We start from the raw sequence: 20568 nt of genomic DNA, 5'->3' as shown, positions 1-20568 counted from the left end.
ACGAGAACCTGGACCAGGCCGGCAGGGGTCAGCGGAGCGCGCCGACTGCCCCGGGGCGCGGCTCGGCCCGGCCCGGCCGGGCAGACAGCCAGGGCAGGCCGCCAGGCGGGAGGGCCGGGTGAGGCCCATGGTAAGGCGGCTGCGGCAGCCTGTGCGCCAGGACGCAGGCGGCCCGCCCGGAAGAGCCACCTGGCTGCACAGGGAGCAGCGGCCCCACCGCCGCGCCGTGCGCGCCGCCACAGCAGGCAGGCGGGGCGGGGCGGAGCGGGGTGCGCGCTGCGGCGGGCTCTGCGGCAGCGGCGCCGGACGCGCCCCCGGCTGCCGGGAGGGGGCGGCGTGGTCGGCAGAGGGCGCCGCATGCCCGCGCGGGCAGCGGGGCGTGGCGCGGCCCGGCCCGGCCCGGCATGCAGCGCGGCGCCGTTTGAATGGCGCAGGCTCGGGGTGTCGGGTCGCGGTGGTAGCGGTGTTCGTGGCTTTCTCTCCCGCTGGGCGCGGGTCAGCCCGGTACGATGAGCAGCGGGTGAGTGATGGGGTGCGAGGCTCACAGGGCAGCGGCCGAGGAAGCTGGCGCTTGGAGCACGGCAGCGGGCAGAGACCCTCCCTAGCGGGGGGCGCGTCTCCGGCCGCTGAGAAGCCGGGAGCGAGGTAATCCTCGGCGAGGCCTTGCGCCTCCCCGCTGGCTCTGGGGCAGCGGGGCGGACGGGGCGGCCCAGGCCGCGCTCTGCCTCGCCGGGGCCAGGTGCTGCCCCGGGGCGCCCCGCCTGGAGTATGGGCTCGGGGTTGCGGGCTGGCCGCTGGCGGGGAGCAGGTCTGCCTCCCGCTGCCGCGGCGGCCCTAACCCGACACACTTGCGTGCGCTGCCGGCATCGCGGGGATGTTGGCTGGCCAGTGCAGGGACATCTGCAGTCGCACCGGCCGGCCTGTGGCACGGCTGTTCGGTACTTGCGTCTCCAGCGGGCGAGTTCTGGTGATTTTGTCTTTTTCTGAAGTGCTGTCATCCGCCACAACTCAAAAGCAAGTGTGTGCAACGGTGGGCCAGTGTAAGGAAAGCAGGAAAGGTTCTAGTGCTACCGAAGGGGAAGATAACAGGCTGGGTGTGAGGCCTCAGGGATTTTATTCCCTGGGCGTGACAGATTCCGGGGAGGGGGGAGAGGAGGGAGGAAATCTTCAGACGCTTGAAGATCAGATCCTGTATTAATTGCTTTGTTAAAAAGCCTTCAAGCTCTTTCCTCAGCTGCAGTGCTGGAGTAGTTTGTGTGCTGTTTAATGTAGAACTAAAATGAAGAAATTCTGAATAGTGAGGTCTGTTAAGGAGAGCGACTGGGAGGTAGCTTTAGGAAGTTTTTGTTGCTGCTTTTGTAACATGCTGTGCTTTGCAGCAAGATTAAGTAAGTCAGTTTGCTTAAAACCAGCTTTCTTCCATCTCTTTTTGGAACATGTATTTTGCTTTTCCCACTCCTCAGGGGTTTTGTTCCTTCTGTTCTTGGGCTATACTCAGGGAAGGAAATACAAGGTAGCCATGTTTAATAGAATTAAAGCGTAAGAAAAGGCAAGTTAGTGCCTCTTTGGCCTTGCTGATTAGAAAGAACAGATTGTTCCAGTCAAAACCTGTCACTTTAATTTCTTATTATCAGTGTATAGAATTTTGTTTAAAATTTCTGTAATATCATTTCATCAAACTCAAGTTACCATTGGTTTGAGTTCATAAACTTTATAACTCAGAATTTTATTATAATATCTTATATAAAATACCATAATATTATTTCTGTATATATAAAAAAATTACATGTGGTTATACTGCTATATATGTGTCATTCTAGTTTTGCGGACATTCTCTTTTGCCCAGTTGTGATACTTCTTTTTCTGATGTGTTTCCATTGGAATATTTTTAACAGTTTTGTATGTTGGTCCCAGGATAAGATGCTTGAATATGAATTAAGAAGTCTTTTTAAATGCTATAAATGAGCTACCTTGTATTTGAGGGTAACATTAGAAAATGGTATGATCCCAAGCTATGTCAGATATAGTCACAGACGGTGTTTAGTCAGGTCGGGATGAGGTTGGTACCCATGCCTCCACTTAGTTTAGAACTTAAGGGGTTTTCCAACATGTCTTTCTCTAGGTTTGAATTAAAAACTTTTGTTGTAGGTTTTTGAAGCTCTTTGGTTTGAGCAATGAATAGGAAAAAAATTGAGTAGTTTTTTAAAGCTGATGTCAAATACTAATGGGGAAGCTGCAGTGTATTGGAATTTTATTTCCTGTATAACAACTCTCAGATAATGTCAGTAATGGAATTTTTCCAATGTAACTATTAGTTGGGTGTTCGTAAGTGAAAATCCACAGACAAAAGTATCTTTTCATTAGTGAAGGATGACTTCAGAAAAGACTAAGTCACTGACAACTAACGTTACTTTATGGCAGCTTAAAATATCTGTAAATGGTACATCCAGATGCAGAAAACTGAATACTGGTTTATTTAACTTTTTTCTAAAATTTATTTTTTTACAGAAGCTGGATAAAGTTCGTTTATTAGACCTTTAGGCTGGCCCTACAAGGAGAGCTAACTCACACCTGGATTCATACTCAATAAACTTAACCAAATCTGAGTTGTGGTCATCTTTAAAGGTTCTTGGTGACTGCTTGTGCCAGACTGACACATACAGATTCCATATGTAAGAGTAATATGAAAGTTAGCTTAAATTGTAGGAATAAGCTAACTTACCATAACTAGTTACTCATATAAGATTTGTCTTTAAGGCAAATTTAATAAAATTCCTCTAATTTTGGGCCACACATGAAACTTCTAACTGTAACAAATGGCCTGACAGGTATGGCACATTAAAATATTGTGTCCTGCTGGCACTGAAGACACGCTTTTTATAGTGTTGCAGAAAACTTTTGCATTTACATGCTCCTTGGAATTTTTACCTCCAGTTTGTTTTTAAGAGAATTCAGTATTTTACATCCAGTGAACTGTCAGCATAAATTCCTAAACCAGGAGATGGATTGTGGTTTTTTTTGTTTTTTTTTTTTTTACTCAAACTGTTTCATATTCGAGCGATGTAGAAGCCATCTAAAACTGAGAGACAGATGGATTCTGTTAACATTTGTCAGAGTTAAAATGAAAGGAAATTATGCCAAGCTTACAGAATCACTTCTGCATCATGACATAGTTCCAATTTATTTTTGTAGACAGATTACCCTTTTGGAAATAAATGTGGAATAACCATTATTGGAAGTTTCTCATAAACATTTTAAATCTGATAATGACTAGGAAAGTTAGTTGACCATTATTAGTTCCCTGATGTATACGTACTTTGAAAACTTTCAAAGTATGAACTCCCCTTCTTAGAGAGAAACAGTTAATTCATCTGAGTGTAATACTGTCACCCTTGAACTCGCACTTGATTTAAGCGGGGGGTGGGAAATTGGGAACATCTGCAATGGCTAGTGTACATAGGGTGCTACAGGAAAAAAAAGTTGTTAAGAATTTGGGCAAAGTGTTGGATGGAAGGAATGTTTTAAAGGGTAGTGTCAGTGACTTAAGATACCTAGCTATGTTACATATGCTTTGCTGTCCTGCAAAGTATTGTGGTGTGTGTTCTGTAAGAAATAGATGTTATGTTAATACATGTGTAGATTACGTAACATGAAGAAAAGTTTGTCCCTTTCTGGGGGCCGTGCCCAGAATTTGGGATGATGGGAGGGAGTGGTGGAGCTGTTAATACTTGCCTTCGATAGATACACACTTGAAAGCCTTTTAGTATGGCTTTCTTTGCTTGATTCTGGTAGTTGTATTGCATCTGGGGGAGATCAGAGGAAACAGCAGCGGAGCCATCAAGAAAACTTTGCATAGGTACTGTCTATTGGATGTGGACACAAATGAGCTTACTTATCAGGATATGTGGCTGCTGTTACTCTAGGCTTGTTTCCTGAAAATTGAAGAGAATAAATGAGGAGGAAGGAGGGTTGGCATTTGCCATGAGAAGTCACCTGTGGAACGGCTGAAATTGGTGGAATGTGAACCCATCATCTTAATAAAATTATGTGTCTCCATTCATAATTGCAGTGTACTTTGTTACAGTTGTAAAACAGTTTGGGCTTGTGTGATGAAGGGCTGAGGCAGAGCTGAAAGGACTTGCATTCTATCCTTTTCTTTTTAAAATTTGTAAAGGAAGGGATTGCATTGGCCTTAATGAGCTGCATGACATATTGTTCTGAACAAATACAACCAGCTGTGCTTATCATAAGGAAATAGTCAAAGAATGCAAGATGTTAAAGTGTAGAGTATTAGATCCTGCACAAATTAGTATCTAATGGCAGTTTAAAAATACTCTGCATATATCCCAAAATGACAGTGGGTGATAGTGTCTATTTAGCTATCTCTAGGTAATGATACCTTATAGCAGATAGGAGATAAAAGTTGTGAAAAACCCTGTAAAGTGCCTGGCCAGCTATCATTTTATCATGTGTTACTAAGTCTTTGGAAGCAAGTTTCTTGAGAGATGGACTAGGTTTGGTATAGCAGCATTAGATTTAGATATGCCAGATTGTTTTGCTTGTGTTCTGCTCTGTCTCTGGGCTACTACCCAGGTTGTGTTTCTGTATTTAATCATATTTAATCACAGTCTTTAATCTTTTTTTAATGAATTTGCACAATCTACCCTGGAACCTATGTAAACATTTGGGTTTGCAGCATCATGTGGCAGGTTCAGGTCGATTATAATATGCATGAAGATCCACCCCCTTTTGTAAGTTTTGAACCTACCTTCAGCTTTTGACCCTTCATTCTTACACTGGGCAAAACAATGAACAATTTCTATGCAACTATTCCAAGCTATTCATTTTTAGAGACCTTTGTCTTCTTTCCCCTCTCTGCTATAGGTAGCCTTCTTTCCAGACTGGGAAGTCCTGGTCTATTCAGTTGTTGACTGTATGGAAAGTGTTTCATACTACTTTTAACTTTGTCTGATGTTTTTGTTTGTTTGTGTGTTTTGGTTGGGGTTTTTTTGTTTTGGTTTTTGGTTTTTTTGGGGTTTTTTTGTGGGGTTTTTGGTGTGATTTTTTGTTTGTTTTCTGTTGTTTTTTACTTAAAAGTGTTCTGAGTTGTTTTGTTGTCTTGTGGTGGGTTGGGGTGTTTTTATTTTATTAAGGGAAGAATACTAAACCTGCACTTAGTATCTGAAATACAAGCACAAATTAGTTCTGTTTATTTTTCTAACTATTGATCCGTATGGTGCAGCAAGCAATCCAAATTATCTAAAATAAACTGTCATATATCTTGTTGTGGGTGGCAATTATTAGCTCACAGCTTGTGATTCTGTATGAGAACCCAGAATTTCCTGTGCCTGCAGGCACATAGGCTTTGTTTTATATTAATCTATAATCATTGCTGCTTCTTATTGTAAATCACAGTCCTTTAATTCTTCAGTTAGCCCTCATCTTCAGTGTCTAATATAACTTTGTATTGTCAACATCAGTTACTCATCCCCTTTGAGATGTAATCTATGAATATATTGAACAGCATAAACCAATGTAGATTTTCTGCGGGATACCTGCTGAGGCCTCCTTCAATGTGGGAACTGTTTAGATTGTTTATGACTTTCTTAACTATTTGTCCATGCAAGGTCTTTCTCTCTTATCACTTGGTTGCTTAGTTTCCTCAGGAGTTTTACCTGAGGGACTTTTTAAAGCTTTTTGGACTCCCAGGTAGATTTTTATCATTTAGTTCTCCTTTACCCATGTTGTACCTAATTTTGCCAGGGCATGACTTGCCTTCACAACAGCCAGGTTGAATGTTTCCCAATATATTATTTGCTTGTGTCCAGTAATTCTATTCTTAATTTACATTGTTAACTAATTTGCACGGCAGAGATGACAGTCTGGATCTTCCTTGATGCTGTCTTTAAATACTATTTTCCACACATGATTTCTTTAGGTGCTTTGTCAGCTCAGAGAGGTTCTGCATCTTACTTAACAATGCAGCTATTTCATTACTTCTTATATTCACAGTTGCTTCTGGATCATCAAAGACTCTCACAAAACAGCTTAAGCTATGGAAACCTCTCTGTAGGACAGTGAACACAGACATAAGGATTTCACTTCATCTGATGTTCCTTTATATCTGATTATCTGTTAGCCTTCTGGGTTTCTGTTCCCAATCTTTAAAGAAAGGATTGATAGTTTTGTTGTCTTTTCCTGTTTCAGCTGGGAGGCTAGGCAGCATTATGTTCTTAAATCAAATTTGGCAAAGTGTGTCCTTATCTTCATTTCTGTTGAACACATTCAACTCTTTGTAGGGTGTTTTCTTTCCTCCAGGATAGTTCAGATACCTCCAATTTGGGTATTTTGAGATGTCATCTGAGACTCTTTAGAGCCCAGTATTAAACACTGGTATGCTAGTTGAGTTTCCTTGGTAAGGCATTTCTTTCTAGCCTTCAGAAATTTTATACTTCTATTAAGTAAAAAACATTCTAGTTTAACAGCACTGTCTTGTATATTGGAGATAAGACTTTTGCTTACTGCGTAGCATGAAAGAGGAGGACAGTTTGAGATCATTTATTTAACAAGTACATAAGGAGGGGTCATGAATTTGCATGAAGAGTTGTAAGCTGTCGGTGTGTCATGGAATCAATTGTGAAAGTTATCCTTCAGGAACAGAGATCATGGAATTTATTTATTTATTTGTTTTTACCATCTGATGGGGTGATTCTGTGGGGTTTAGCTCTGGTGACTGCATTGCAGGTTTGCAGATTATCCTTGCTATTCTCCTGGAGTTCACTGCTTTGCCCTCAGCTGTTTTTTTTCCAAGTCCTCCTAGCTTTCTGCCTGCAGCATTAACCTGAATATAAGGCTGGATTTGTTTGGTTTTTAGGGCTGTTACAGTGGACTTCTCTTTAGAAGTTCAGTTGTTTGCCTTTGTGTTGTGCTCTAAGTTCAAATTTTAATGTACTGTCCATTTTGAGGCCAAATAATGTTTTTAATGAGTCTGATAAGCAGAGGAATGGTTTATTCTTGTAATTTCTCCTAAACTCCCGGGAAGGAAAAAAAAAAACCAAACAACTATTTATTTATAAGCCTGGTGCCTGGAAGCCTTGGAAGTGTTGAGAGCTCACAGGCTGGCAATTGTTCTGTCACCATCCCACAGTATGCAGGAAAAGAGTCAATCAAGTTAATGCACTAGTTTTAAGCCAGCTTTGTATCTGGAGAAGTATGGATCACAAACTGTTAGAAGTCTTGCCCTAAATGCTGCCATTTGCAGTGCGTGAAATCCTTGGCCTGAGGACTCCATGTTCCCACCTTGCAGGATAAGGGCTTTTGATGTTACTGTAGTTCTTCTATAACTGATCCTGTTCTAAAGAGATCTGAAGCATTTGAAGGTGGGTTTGGGTTTTCGGTGATTTATTTCTTGCTTCCGCTGTGTCCTACAATATGGAATGAAATATGCATTATGTGAATACACCTAGTTTGTTTTGAGCCTGTCACCTGTTTGTCTCATTTGATGGCCTTTAGCTACTGCATTGACAAGTCTTCTGTGGCTAGTAGGCTGTTTCCCATCTGGCTTTTTCCACTGCTAAGTGTCTTAGTCTTTGATATACTGAAGTTCTTAATGTGGGATAAATCTGCTACATAGAGGAAATAGGACTGTTGGTACTAAAGGTGGAGGGGAGAAATTGGGACATTCATGTTGAGACCAGAGTTTTGCCACCTAGGGGGAAAAACCAATAAAATTGGAGAAAAGAGATGGCCTTTTAAAAGCAAGGTAGCGTGTCTTGCTAGAACATTTTCACGCTAAAACATAATATAGTTCTTTAATCCAGTCTCAAGCAGTGTCTTGTCTGAATCACTAAAAACATTGTAAAACCATATGTGCAAGTGTTTAAGTCTTGCGTTTGATTCTTGTAGAAATATTTGCATACTTCAAGGCAGAGTCCCTTAGATTTTTTAGTATTGGTTAACTGTAGAATAAAGACTTTAATTTTTTAAATACGAAAATAGCCAGTTATATGCAGAGAAAAATGGGCAGGGGAGTGGATTTGCCAATAAATTACAGGGAGGTCTTTCACTTCAATTTTTTTTTTACCTTTGTTATTCTGATAAATTTTGCCTTCTTCCCCCCAAAAAAAACCCAGGGATTATTTTTATTTAGCTGCCTTTTCCCACTTGGAAACATTTGTGGGATTTTTTTTTTTTATTTTTTTATTTTTATTTTCCCCTCTAGGTTGCAGATGAAATTCATAGTGTGGAATGTGGAGGAGTCTCCTAAATTGCCTTTTCCTTTACTTGAATTCTTGTCTGTATGACACCCACTCAGCGCAGGTGTACTAAGCTGGATTGAAAACAGACTCTCTACCTCTATTTCTTCGGGAGGGGCTGAAAACTAAATAGGAATTTTGAAGTGCTCATCAGTATATTACTAATGATCTAGCTGCCATTTGCTGAGGGATGTCTTGGGTTATTTAGATGGAACGTCTTGTGAATAGTTGAACTTTAACTGTTTTGCCACCTGTATTTGAAGAAAGTTGACTGAAAGTTTTAGACGACATAACTAAGTATCTTTCCCTTGAAAACAGGGATTTGAGAGATTATGGCATCTGAAGCCCACAATGTTAGAAAACAGAAAATATTGCATATCGAAGGTCATCCCATTGAGCTCCCCAGGAAAAGAATCTCTTCTTCCACTAAAAAGATCATGAAGGAGGTAAGCTCTTTGTGTTTGTGAGTTGTTGGGGTTTTTTTATGTCCTCAGATGAAACTGAAGTAAACATTCAAACAAGTTCATGATTCTGAGCAGTCTAAAACTAGAAGCACAGCATTATCAAGCTGCACCAGGGGAGGTTTAAATGGAGATTAGGAAAATTTCTTTCCCCAAAGGGTGGTCAGGCATTGGAACAGGCTGTGCAGGTCAGTGGTGGAGTCGCCATCCCTGGAAGTGTCCACAAACCACATATACAAGGCCCTCAATGTCATGGGCTAGTCATGGCCTTGGCAGTGCTGGGGTAGATGTTGGACTCGACGATCTTAAAGGTCTTTTCCAACCTGGTTGATTCTATGATTCTATTGGGTATTTCATGTTTAGATGTGCAAGAGAACTTCAGCTTTAACAGCAATTATATTATGAAAACTATACATTGTAATACGTAGACTTTTCAGCAGGGTCTGTTGTGATACAGCAAGGGGGTTTGGTTTTAAACTGAAAGAGGGGAGATTCAGGCTGGATGTTAGGAAAAATTTCTTTACAATGAGGATGGTAAAATACTGGCATAGGTTGCCCAGAGAGGTGGTGGATGTGCCACCCCTGGAGACATTGCCAGGCTGGATGTGTTTCTGGGTAACCTGATCTAGTTGAAGAGGTCCCTGCTTACTGCAGGAGGGTTGGACTAGATGACCTTTGAAGATCCATTCCAACCCAGACTGTTCCAAGATTCTGTGATAGGCCATCACTGAACAGACTACACAATTACAGGCATTGTATCATCCATGTGAGCAGCAGGTGCTGATATGGTTTTACTCATGCCTACTCTGCAGTCTATTTAAGAACTGTTACAGTAGAGGAATTCTACCATCAAAAAGTTCTCTCTTGCCAGGAGAGCTACATGGCACAGGTAAGAGGTGGGGTAGGTGGAATACCTGCATCGAAATGGACCTGTCTTTGTATTATCGTATAGCTGGATCTACCACATTGTCTAGCAACACATACGCTTTCACTGGATTTTTGCTAATCAGAACAATTTCTTAAACCTCTTACCTGTGTTACTGGCTGAAGAGTAAGGCAGCAGAGCATGGAGGAAGCATTAGGGAAGTAAACTTACTGCAAGATTGCTTCAAACAGTGGTAAAGATGCCAATATCCTCTGTTTGCTTACTGAAATTATGTATTAAAACCCACATGATTTTCAGTTGGTGTTAAGATCATAGCATTGTTTTGCTGATGTGCACAGCATAAATGTAAAGAGTCATGTCCACCAAGACATCCACCCAAGTCTTGGAAGGCAGATGCAGGGACTGTGAGAATGAAGACCCTAGGTCCACTGCAGGAGAGGATCTGGTTCGAGACCATCTTAAGAACCTGAATGTACACAAGTCCATGGAACCTGATGAAATCCATGTGCGGGTCCTAAAGGAGCTGGAAATGAAGTTGCTAAGCCACTGGCCATCATATTTGAAAAATCGTGGCAGTCAGGTGAAGTTCCCAATGACTGGAAAAAGGGAAATATAACCCCCATGTTCAAGAAGGGGAAAATGAATGACCCAGGGAATTACAAACCAGTCAGTCTCGCCTCTGTGCCTGGCAAAATCTTGGAGCACATTCTCCTGGAAGGCATGCTAAGGCACACAAAAAACAACAAGGTGCTTGGTGACAGCCAGCATGGCTTCACTAAGGGGAAATCCTGCCTGACCAATTTGGTGGCCTTCTATGATGGGGCTACGGAACTGATGGACAAGAGTAAAGCAGTTGATGTCATCTACCTGGACTTGTGCAAAACGTTCGACACTGTCCCACACGACATCCTTGTCTCCAAATTGGAGAAACATCAATTTGATGGATGGACCACTCGGTGGATAAAGAACTGGCTGGATGGCCGCACACAGAGAGTTGTGGTCAATGGCTCAATGTCCAGCTGGAGACCGGTAACGAGTGGTGTCCCTCAGGGATCGGTGTTGGGACCGGTCGTGTTCAACATTTTTGTCGGTGACATGGAAAGTGGGATTGAGTGCGCCCTCAGCAAGTTTGCCGATGACACTGATACGCTGAAGGGAAAGAATGCCATCCAGAGGGACCTTGACACGCTTGTGAGGTGGGCTGATGCTAACCTCATGAAGTTCAACCATGACAAGTGCAAGATCCTACACCTGAGTTGAGCATTCCCAGGCACAGCTACAGGTTGGGCAAAGAAGAGATTCAGAGCAGCCTTGTGGAGAAGGACCTGGGGGTGCTGGTCGATGAGAAAATGAACATAAGCTGGCTTCAGTGTGTACTCGCAGCCCAGAAAGCCAACCTTATCCTGGGGCTGCATCAGAAGGAGCATGGCCAGCAGGTCGAAAGAGGTGATCCTGCCCCTCTGCTCTGCTCTCCTGAGACCTCACCTGGAGTATTGTGTGCAGTTCTGGTGTCCTCAACATAAAAAGGACATGGAACTGTTGGAACAAGTCCAGAGGAGGGCCACGAGGATGATCAGGGGACTGGAGCACCTCCCATATGAAGACAGGCTGAGAAAGCTGGGTCTGTTCAGCCTGGAGAAGAGAAGGCTGCGTGGAGACCTTATAGCAGCCTTCCAGTATCTGAAAGGGGCCTATAAGGATGTAGTGATAGGACAAGGGGTAAGGGGTTAAAACTTAAACAGGGGAATTTTAGATTGGATATAAGGAAGAAGTTCTTTACTGTTGGGGTGGTGAGGCACTGGAATGGGTTGCCCAGGGAAGTTGTGAATGCTCCATCCCTGGCGGTGTTCAAGGCCAGGTTGGACAGAGCCTTGGGTGGCATGGTTTAGTGTGAGGTGTTCCTGCCCTTGGCGGTGGGGTTGGAACTTGATGATCTTTTGATCTTGATGAACTTGATTACTCTAGTTTACCCTGCTCTTGCAGGGGGGTTGGACTAGATGATCTTTTGAGGTCCCTTCCAACCCTTGGGATTCTGTGATCTTAAGGTCCTTTCCAACCTTAACTATTCTGTGATTCTATGTAAATTTTCAAGTTGAAATGCCAGCAGTATATGAGCTTAGTACCTGTTCATGTGAAAATACGTGTTTCTAACTTGAGCATCTTAGTACTTTTTTCTCTTACCAGTAAAAAGAGAATGACGCAATTAAGCTCATCTTCATTACATGAAGCTCTAGAACATTGAAGACTATTGTATAAAAATCAGTCTTCAGAAATTCATCTTCAAATTGTGTTGCTTAATTTTCAAAGGTGTGGCACAACCTTGAATGAATTTTGTTTTTCTTATAGGATACCACTGTTCTATGCAGCCTGTCTGGTGTCAGGATGCTAGTCTGTTTCCTGTGAAGGATTCAGGATAATCAAGCTCGTGTTGTCTACAGCAGTCTTGGGTTTTTGTTTTTTTTTTTTTGTTTTTTTTTCCTCTTGTGCTTTGATGGGGAAGTGTTCTGCTATTATCCTTCCTAATACTAGCATCTTACAGGCATATTACAGACCTTTAAATATACTTGCGACAAGTAATGCAGTTTTGCCATCAGATTCCAGTAGGCTTTTCATATGTTGGCGTTTAGTTTGCTCATAACTAAAGAATCCATTGCTGATGTCACAATCCCGCCTCTTCCCAAAGATACCCTACAGCTGATCATGGTGCTCCAAGGACAGCTGGGGCAGGGTCCATCTTTAGGCCACTCTGAAATACTTGAAGATTACAGAAGGTTAACATAGCTGTGCTTAAGTTGCAGAATAGAAAGAGCGGGTGGAAGGGAGGGAATCTGTAGTAAACTTAGGCTATGGTCAAGCAGGACCACTTCTTTTTGACAAAGTATGGGAGTGTTTGATCCTTTTTAGTAATGCGGACTTTTTTCTTCTCTAATCCCTTTCTCTCAGGGTAAGAAATCTCCAAAACAGCTGGCTTCATACGCAAACAGGTAGGAGAGCAGTGGTGTGAAGAGTCTGGAGTTTCACGTGAGAGGGTGACAGAGGAGAAAGCAGTTTAAATGTATTACAATACCCAGACAGACACAGATAAAAGATAGGTCTTAATTTTACTGACAATTGATTCTTGTGTCTGCTTCCATAATAAGTCTCTGCATTCATAAAAGCAAGAAAAAATGTTGGTGGTAGCTCTTACACTTTCCAGACTGTTTGGGTGATCAGAAGTATCTTGGGGATAATGTGTTCTAAGTAACCTGCTAGGTGACTACTGAATTCATAATGATGTATTTTAACTTAACAGAAAGTATTGCTTAGGTTTACAGCAACCTTCACTAAAATACTGCTTTACTGTTGCAGAGTAACAGTTGGAAGAACGGTGACAAGTCCCCTCTCTCTTTTCAAAGTAGTTTATTGTAAAAGAAAAGTTCATTGCTATACTCCAAAGCCTTGTTACAGAAAGAAACAGCTCCCTAAATCTAGGGACTGTGACATGGCAAATAAAGAAAATGAACTGGCTTGTGCAGAGAATCTGCTAGCAAAAGTGCACAATAGTCGTACGTGCTTCCTGAATTCTAGCGACTCTGGCTCATCTCAAACAGAAGGCCCCTCATCCAAATACAGTGGATTTTTTTCAGAGGTAAATAGAGTTTAAAGAAACTTTAGTTTAAAATAAAAGTATTCCTGGTAGTTTCTTTGTGTGGTTAGCTGTGAAATTTTTCAACAATACTAATTTTCTTAACATACAGATTGGCTCAGGTCTTGTGATTTACCATCTTTATCTATCAGTTTATTGTAATACCGTTGCCAACAGTAATAGTACTGCCAGTTTTCCCCATGTTTGGATTAGCACAGAAGCTCAGATCTTCCAGGCTAGTCTGGGTTAAAACTGCACCAGCTCCAAAGGAAAACGTTCTTTGCACTTGGTGAGGTTTCATGATGTGGCATGATGCATGGCCTCACACATGTTTATGGAAGTGTGAAAGTGTTGGGGTGTGAATGGGAATAAGCTGGTGAGGTAGGATAAAACCATCTTCAGTAATAGTGTCAGTTTAGTGTGTATGTAACTAGCTTAGGAGTTTGTATGACACTATTTCTTGTTAAGGTCGCTTGATGAAATTCGGTGAATATTTGTGGGGCTTCTGAAACTGGCTAAAAGGTCAGATATTTAAATGAAATGGGTGTTGTGACAGTGTAGTCCATTTAAGTCCCTTAATGTTGAAATTTCCACTTCTGTCACTTTAGATGCTTGTTACCCATTGTGGCTTGCGGGTGTTTAAAGTGAGGCATGGCAGGGAAGATCAGATTGAAGACTATCACCATGCTTCCTTTTCATGGTACTGTAAACATCGGCTGCCATGAAGAGACAGTTCAGAGTCCAGTGGGCTGGAGGTACAAATCTGGCACTCCTGCACTCCATCATATTGATGGTTTCAAGGAATTAGGAGCAGAATAGCTAGAATAAGAAAAGAAGGGTAAAGAAATTAAGACTGGGAAAGATTTAACCTCTGAGAAACTAAAGACCAGATAACTGGCCACAGATGACTGAAATATGGATGGCTCTGCAGTGTTTATTCCAGTCCAAGGAATTTTAATAAAATACCTAAACTTCATTCCAAGAATGAGCTTTTTCAAAAACGAACCCTTTCTGTGAAATTACAGAATACATATAATTACTTATGTCTGAATCGTGTAAAAATTAGTAAACATGTAAGTAAAAAGTACTCAAAGTTGGTGAGAATTATAGGTTCATGCTCATGAATGCTGTATTTAATCATTAGATACCTCTCTTTAGGTGTCTGCAAACCTTATTCTTGTAGCTTGTGGGTTAAGTAGTCTTTATTTGTGCCGCCTTCTAAGGGAAATTTTGGGGGTTTAAGGCCACTGTTAGCTAAATTTCTAAAAGCATACAGGTAGGAAAGTATATTTTCATATACTAAGTTACTATATTAGAGCAGCTTATTGTGTTGTTGCTGGCTACTAAACTTGTGGTAAACTTTTATATTTTCATAAATATACAGGTTTCTCAGGACCATGAAACTATGACTCAAGTTCTTTTCAGCAGGAATCTGAGGCTGAATGTAGCTTTAACCTTTTGGAGAAGAAGGAGTATAAATGAACTGGTCACCTACTTAGTGAGGTAAATTAGGTGTCTCTTCTATATTCTTAAAGTAGTAACAATCCCAAATAAGCTGTAGTACTTTTTAAGGGTTCCTTAAATGTTGTAACTTTATTATATTTATTCTTTAAATCATAGTTGAAGCATATACTTCAATCTATGCTTTACCAGTAACATTTCTGATATTTTTTTCTTAATGATTCTAGGATACAGGATCTTGGAGTAGTAGTAGACTGCCTTCCTGTGCTTACAAAGAGGTACAAACAAAAAGAAGTGGGGGATAAGAATCTGCTATAACCACTCTGACGTTCAAGCACTTCTGAAACATCTTGTATTTTTTAAGTTTACAGGAAGAAAAACCATTTATTTCAGTTGGCTGCTGTGTGGATCTTTTGCCTTTAGTGAAATCTCTGCTTAAAAGCAAATATGAAGAGTAAGTATTAGTTTCAGATGTTTTCAAAACACTTCTACTTCCTGGCTATGCACTGTCCTAGACATTAATGGTGTTTAGTCCTCTGACTTATGTTGCCTCTGCCACTTCTCCCAAAGCTGCTTTTCTAAAGAAATGCCTACCTGAAGGGAATCTTTCCTCTGAAACTTTCTCCTTTAGCAAACTGGTGGTGCAGAAACCCTTTTCTGCAAGGTTAAGTACTGGCAGGAACTGGTTTTGCCCTTAGGCAATTTTATTTATCCTAAACAGTAAAACAGAATAGCACTGGGGTTTTAATATGCTTTATAACGTGAAATCAAGGCAAAGTTTTCAGGCGAAATATTTGAATTTCTTCTTTTTAGTGAGCTTCAGTTTAGCACTTTGAATACTTGCCTGTCTTCAATTTGTCTGGATTTATATTCCAGAATAGAAAACATGTTGCATTCTAAGTTGCTTACCGTTTTGTCTTGACACTTTAGCTGACCTGTAGATATTGGAGAACGGGAGAAAAGCATAATATGTAAAATATGTTGTTACAGATATGTGATAGTTGGTTTAAACTGGCTTCAGGCTGTCATTAAAAGATGGTGGTCAGAACTATCTGCACATACAGAAAAGGCAGAGGATGGGTGAGTATAGTGTTGGGAAATATTTAAATGTGGGTTTGTAGCTTATTCCATCTCAGAATCTGTTTCAACTTTGATCAGTAGGAACACACCTTTTCTACAAAAGGAAAATAATACAATTTGAAAGTAAAAGCTTAAAAGCACTTATGTTCTTAAGATACAGGTGGTGTTTGGAAATTTTAAGGTTTGTCATGTTTTGGGATGGGTTTTTTTTGGGGGGGGGGGTTTTTTGGTTTTAATACATCTAGCATATAGTCATATCAGGGGTTAATACAAATGCTGTAGAAGTTGGATCAAAGTTTTTTTTTTTATATTGTGGCAATATCATATAGACTATATGTAGTAGTTGTGTTTCAGTCAGAAAGTACTGAAATGTATGTATGTTATAAAGTGGTGGTCATTCTTTTTTTTTTTTCAGAAATATTCATATTTTAAAACAAGAATTAAGTGGTTTATGGGAACAGCAGAATCATCTGACACTGGTTCCAGGATATACTGGTAACATAGCTAAGGTAATCCAGTTCCAGTTGTGTTTAGTAACGAAGTTACAATTGCATCACTTGCAGTATTACTCTTGTTTGGTGTTATTTATGCTAAACTATTGATGGATATAAACACCTTTATATTCCACTAATGCTCAAGCATGTTGCACAATTTTTACAAGAGCAAAGAGCCTCAAGCTGCGCCAGGTTTGGTTTAGACTGGATATTAGGAAAAATGTCTTTACCAAGAGGGTGATCAGGTATTGGAACAGGCTGCCTAGGAAAGTGGTGGAATCACTGTCCCTCGAAGTGTTCAAAGGCTGTGTAAACGAGGCCCTTAGTGACATGGTTTAGTGGTGGACTTGGCAATCGTGGGATAAAGGTTGGACTTGATGATCTTAAAGGTCTTTTCCAACCTAGCTGATTCTGTGATTTTTTTATTTTTTTTTATAGCCATTGTTGTAAGTGTAAAGCAGAAGGGAGAATCTTAGCCCAGCACTGTTAGTATTTGCACATCAAGTGATTGGGTCAAGTGCCAAGATACTAAATCTTAAAGCTTATTGCTGGCCTAATACTTAAATGAGTTTGTGGATAGCAAAGAAGTGTCTCCATCTGAAGTGAACCTTATTTGCTTTTCTCAAGGCAAACATGTTGTGGTATCAGTAATATAATGAGGATGTCTGGTAGATGTATGATTTGCTGCTCATGATACTCCTGTCTATTAACGTGGCTTTCTGAGGTTGGGCACTAAGAATTACGTGGAATAAGAAACCTGTCCACATAGAGGGACCTGATGAAGGCAGACAGTGGGGAAGGACTTAAAGCAGACACTTGGTTATGTGCAGGATTTGAGTGAACTTGAGAAGGACTTAGAGATTGAATGCTTATAGCTTCTGCAAAGATCCTTCAGATACAAATTCTGTAGCCATAGAATTGTTACTTTTATGTATCAACCAAGTAAGTTATTTCTTCTAGGACTGCTGTGCTCCTCTTTACTTCAATTCTGATGTTTCTATGAGGATAATTACAAACATCTTACAGCTTCAGTCAGCAGGCATGCAGAACTGAGTTCTAACTCCCAAATGGTAGAGCAGTAGGAGCTTGTAATACAGACTGCCTAGTTCTTCTGGTAGATCAACATAGCAGTTACAGCCAGTGTCAGTTTATTTCTCTGGGATTCTGTTTTCCTTCCTGTTTGTTTGCCTGTTTCTTAATGTATATCAGGATAGATTGTGATCTGAACAAGTCAAGAGCAATAGGACTAGTACAAATATGCTGGAGGGATATGGTGAGGGAACATCACTCTTAATAAACGTGTTTGAAATACAAGATCTCATGATAATGACTTCTTTTCCTGTGCATCCATTGAGCAGAGGAAAAAACTGAATTGGTGCTTTGGAAACTAATTGCACTGTTCTACAGACTTTTTTTTACATAAAGAAATGCCATTAAAAGCATTAATTGAAAGTAATCTTGAAGATAACTTCTGAAATTTGGCCTAAATACTCTTGTATTATGGTCCTGGTAGGTTACCCTGCCTCAGACATACAGTCAATGTTACAGCTACAAGTAATGTGACAAACACTTTCTCCTGGTTTTTGTTTTTCTTTCCTTCCAGGATATAAATGCTTATTTATTACAGCTGCACTGACACGATCGGGAAACTGGGCTTATGTGAAATATGTACTATGTCTGAAAGCCTTTTGAGAAATATTGGCGGAAGAGAACTGAACTGTCAAGCTGTTTAATAAAACCACTAACATCATAACAATCTACTTCACATTGAAGTGGAAAAATGTCTAGTAGGAGCAACTTTTACTTCAGTGAGGTGAAAGTGCACTATGAAAACTGTATGCCTTTGCTGCGTTTGGGATTCACTTAGTTACTAGGTATTCATTGAAATGCTACTGTATTTTACTACAACATCCCTCAAAAGATGAATTATCCTGTCTCATGAAGCCAAGACAGCTGAACCAGTTACAAGGAACCAACAAAAGCAATCAGCATTAAGAGTTTTTAAATCTGTCTTTCACAAGAAAACTCCAAAATGCACAACTATCTTCCAGTTACAAAAAAAAAAAAAAACAAAAAACCACAAAAAAAACACAAAAAAAACTTCAGGATATTCAATTACTTCTATGTTTTAATCAAATTATTAAAGACAGTTTTTGTTTGCACTATTGAGAAACTACACAGCAAAGATGCCTTAATTACTAGTGTTTCAACAAGCCAATGTGTTAAGATGCAGATAGCTACTATGTTCAGATTGTGATGAAAAACTACAAAAATCAGGGTTTCACATTGTGTAGTTAATGAAACATTGCACATATACAAAGATTCATGTATGAAAAATATTATAAATACCTGAAGTTAAGCTCGGATAAACAGTTATTGCAAATGTCAGCAGAATGGTGACTTTGTCTAACAAATGTTTTTATATTGTGTGTGAATTTCTAACATAGTAATCTTGTTCTGTATCATTTAAAGTACATGCAAATAAGTAAATATATTAAATGTATCTACTGTTTTCAAGTTCATAAAACAATTTCTAGAATAATCTCTTCCACTGTACTTTTTATCATAGGTATTTATGTCTATTGTTTGAAATGTTTACAGCCAGACGAGGCCATGTTTTGCAAGTCGCACCCTTTTTATACTACCTCCTTAAGAAAATGACAGAGCTTTTGCAAAATTAATCAAGTTTTAGCCTGAGCAATGATGGCAATTTTATACCAACAATAGCATTGAAAATACAGCTATAAGCTCTTCTACTGTCCTTTTGCTATCCTGTACTGTTTTAATTTAAAAGCTATCGCTTAGTAGCTCTGAGAGAGTTTTGATTTAGGCTTGCTATTGCCTTTTTATTGTATGACTAGGAAGCATTCTTTTCCAATTAAAACTTATGAAGTGCCACCTATTCACTTAAAACATAAATACATGCAAAGCATGTATCACCAGTCTACTTCTTAAAAAAAAACTAAGTATTTACAAGAGTTGTTTTCATACCTAGCATTAAGCATTGCACTTTTATTGATGTGCAAGAGTCTTTTGATAGCCCCAAGTGGTTTTTGCTTTACAGATGAAATAAATTAGTTTTTAACTGATGTGTAGTGGTCAACAGCTTTAGGCCTCCTGTTGCTTTGTTTTGTATTTAATTTACATATTATTGCTGTCTGTTAAAGGCCAGCTGAAAAGATACCAGAATTTGGTGCTTTTGGTTATTTGAATGTTCTTTAAACCACCAAAGGTTTTGCACTTCCCAGGGCAATTGGCTACAGGGAAGTGTTCTGGGACATCCCAAAACGGATAACTCTGTGGGACAATCTTGAGATACACACAGCCAAATCTTTTTGCTTGAATGTTCATGTATCATTAGAGATATTTCACACTTGGAGTTTGAGATAAAACTTACTGCTTTTCAGATGTCCTTGTTGACAATTAAAAGTTTAAAGGAACTATAGTATGATTCCATTCTTGTATTTACTGTTCTGTTGAGCACTTACATGTAAAAGTAACAGAAAGACTAGCTTTATAATTTGGGTAGCAGCTGCTGAAACTCTACAGTATTCTTGTGCAATTACCTAAAAGGTGATGAAACTCAGATCTTCTGTTTGTTGGGGTGTTTGGTTTTTTTTTTTTTTGGGGGGGGTGGGGTGGGGGGGTGGTGTTTTTAATAGAATGAAGTAACTAATGGCCATTTATTTCTGGTAATAATAAGTAATCATTCTAATTGATCAAAGTTAAATACTTTAGTATTCAAAAATCCAGCTTGACTGTAGATGTAATTACATGGGCTTGTAATGAATTCTGCATGTGGCCATGGATTTATCAACTTGTAACTGTGGATGGTGCTTTTGTTCTAGTGGCAAGGTAAGATTGACTTGAGGATCACTCCTGAGAAATATCTAATAAAATTATGCATTATTTTTAACTGCCAAAAAGTTGTATTTTGACAGCATAAATAATACAGTATTAAACATTAAGTCATTAGTATCTGTGCCTTACTTTAAAAGAAATTTCCCTACTGTTTTCAGGCAGTTACTAGATTTATAAGAACAGGATTCTGGTGTCTCCATTAAGAAATGATTTTTCTGTCATGATCTTCAACGGATTTCAAACTATTCACACTGACATTCAAGCTCGGGTGCCTGTATGCTCTTTATTTCTCAAATAGCTAGAAATCGGTTTTGCTGTAATAGAATGTAGATGTATGATAGCTGCTCAATGGTAACATGAGTAAAATGTCTTAATAGCTGTGTAACTCCTTGAAATCTATGCAGTTGTCTCAGTGAATCTAAGAATTAAGTTTATGAACAGTCAT

The 20568-nt window shown here is 40.0% G+C and overlaps 1 protein-coding gene across 4 annotated transcripts; it reads left to right on the top strand.

The window, feature by feature from the left end:
* Positions 1 to 23: 23 nt before the first annotated feature.
* Positions 24 to 19707, top strand: KATNBL1 (katanin regulatory subunit B1 like 1). Of its 4 annotated transcripts, none has more exons than XM_065686663.1 (10): positions 24 to 130; positions 8574 to 8701; positions 12546 to 12586; positions 12951 to 13230; positions 14612 to 14730; positions 14916 to 14966; positions 15053 to 15142; positions 15679 to 15768; positions 16184 to 16277; positions 17866 to 19707. In XM_065686663.1, exons 2-10 carry the CDS (start codon positions 8588 to 8590, stop codon positions 17896 to 17898), a joined length of 912 nt encoding a protein of 303 aa, XP_065542735.1. In that variant the 5' UTR covers positions 24 to 130; positions 8574 to 8587; the 3' UTR covers positions 17899 to 19707. The 4 variants fall into 4 exon arrangements, with proteins under 4 accessions (XP_065542735.1, XP_065542734.1, XP_065542733.1 ...); XM_065686662.1 differs by lacking the exon at positions 24 to 130 and adding an exon at positions 137 to 245; XM_065686661.1 differs by lacking the exon at positions 24 to 130 and adding an exon at positions 406 to 520.
* The last annotated feature ends 861 nt before the right edge of the window (positions 19708 to 20568 follow it).

The sequence above is a fragment of the Lathamus discolor genome, chromosome 6, assembly GCF_037157495.1.
Source record: "Lathamus discolor isolate bLatDis1 chromosome 6, bLatDis1.hap1, whole genome shotgun sequence".
NCBI lineage: Eukaryota > Metazoa > Chordata > Aves > Psittaciformes > Psittacidae > Lathamus > Lathamus discolor.
This window is presented reverse-complemented; position numbering and strand designations above follow the sequence as displayed.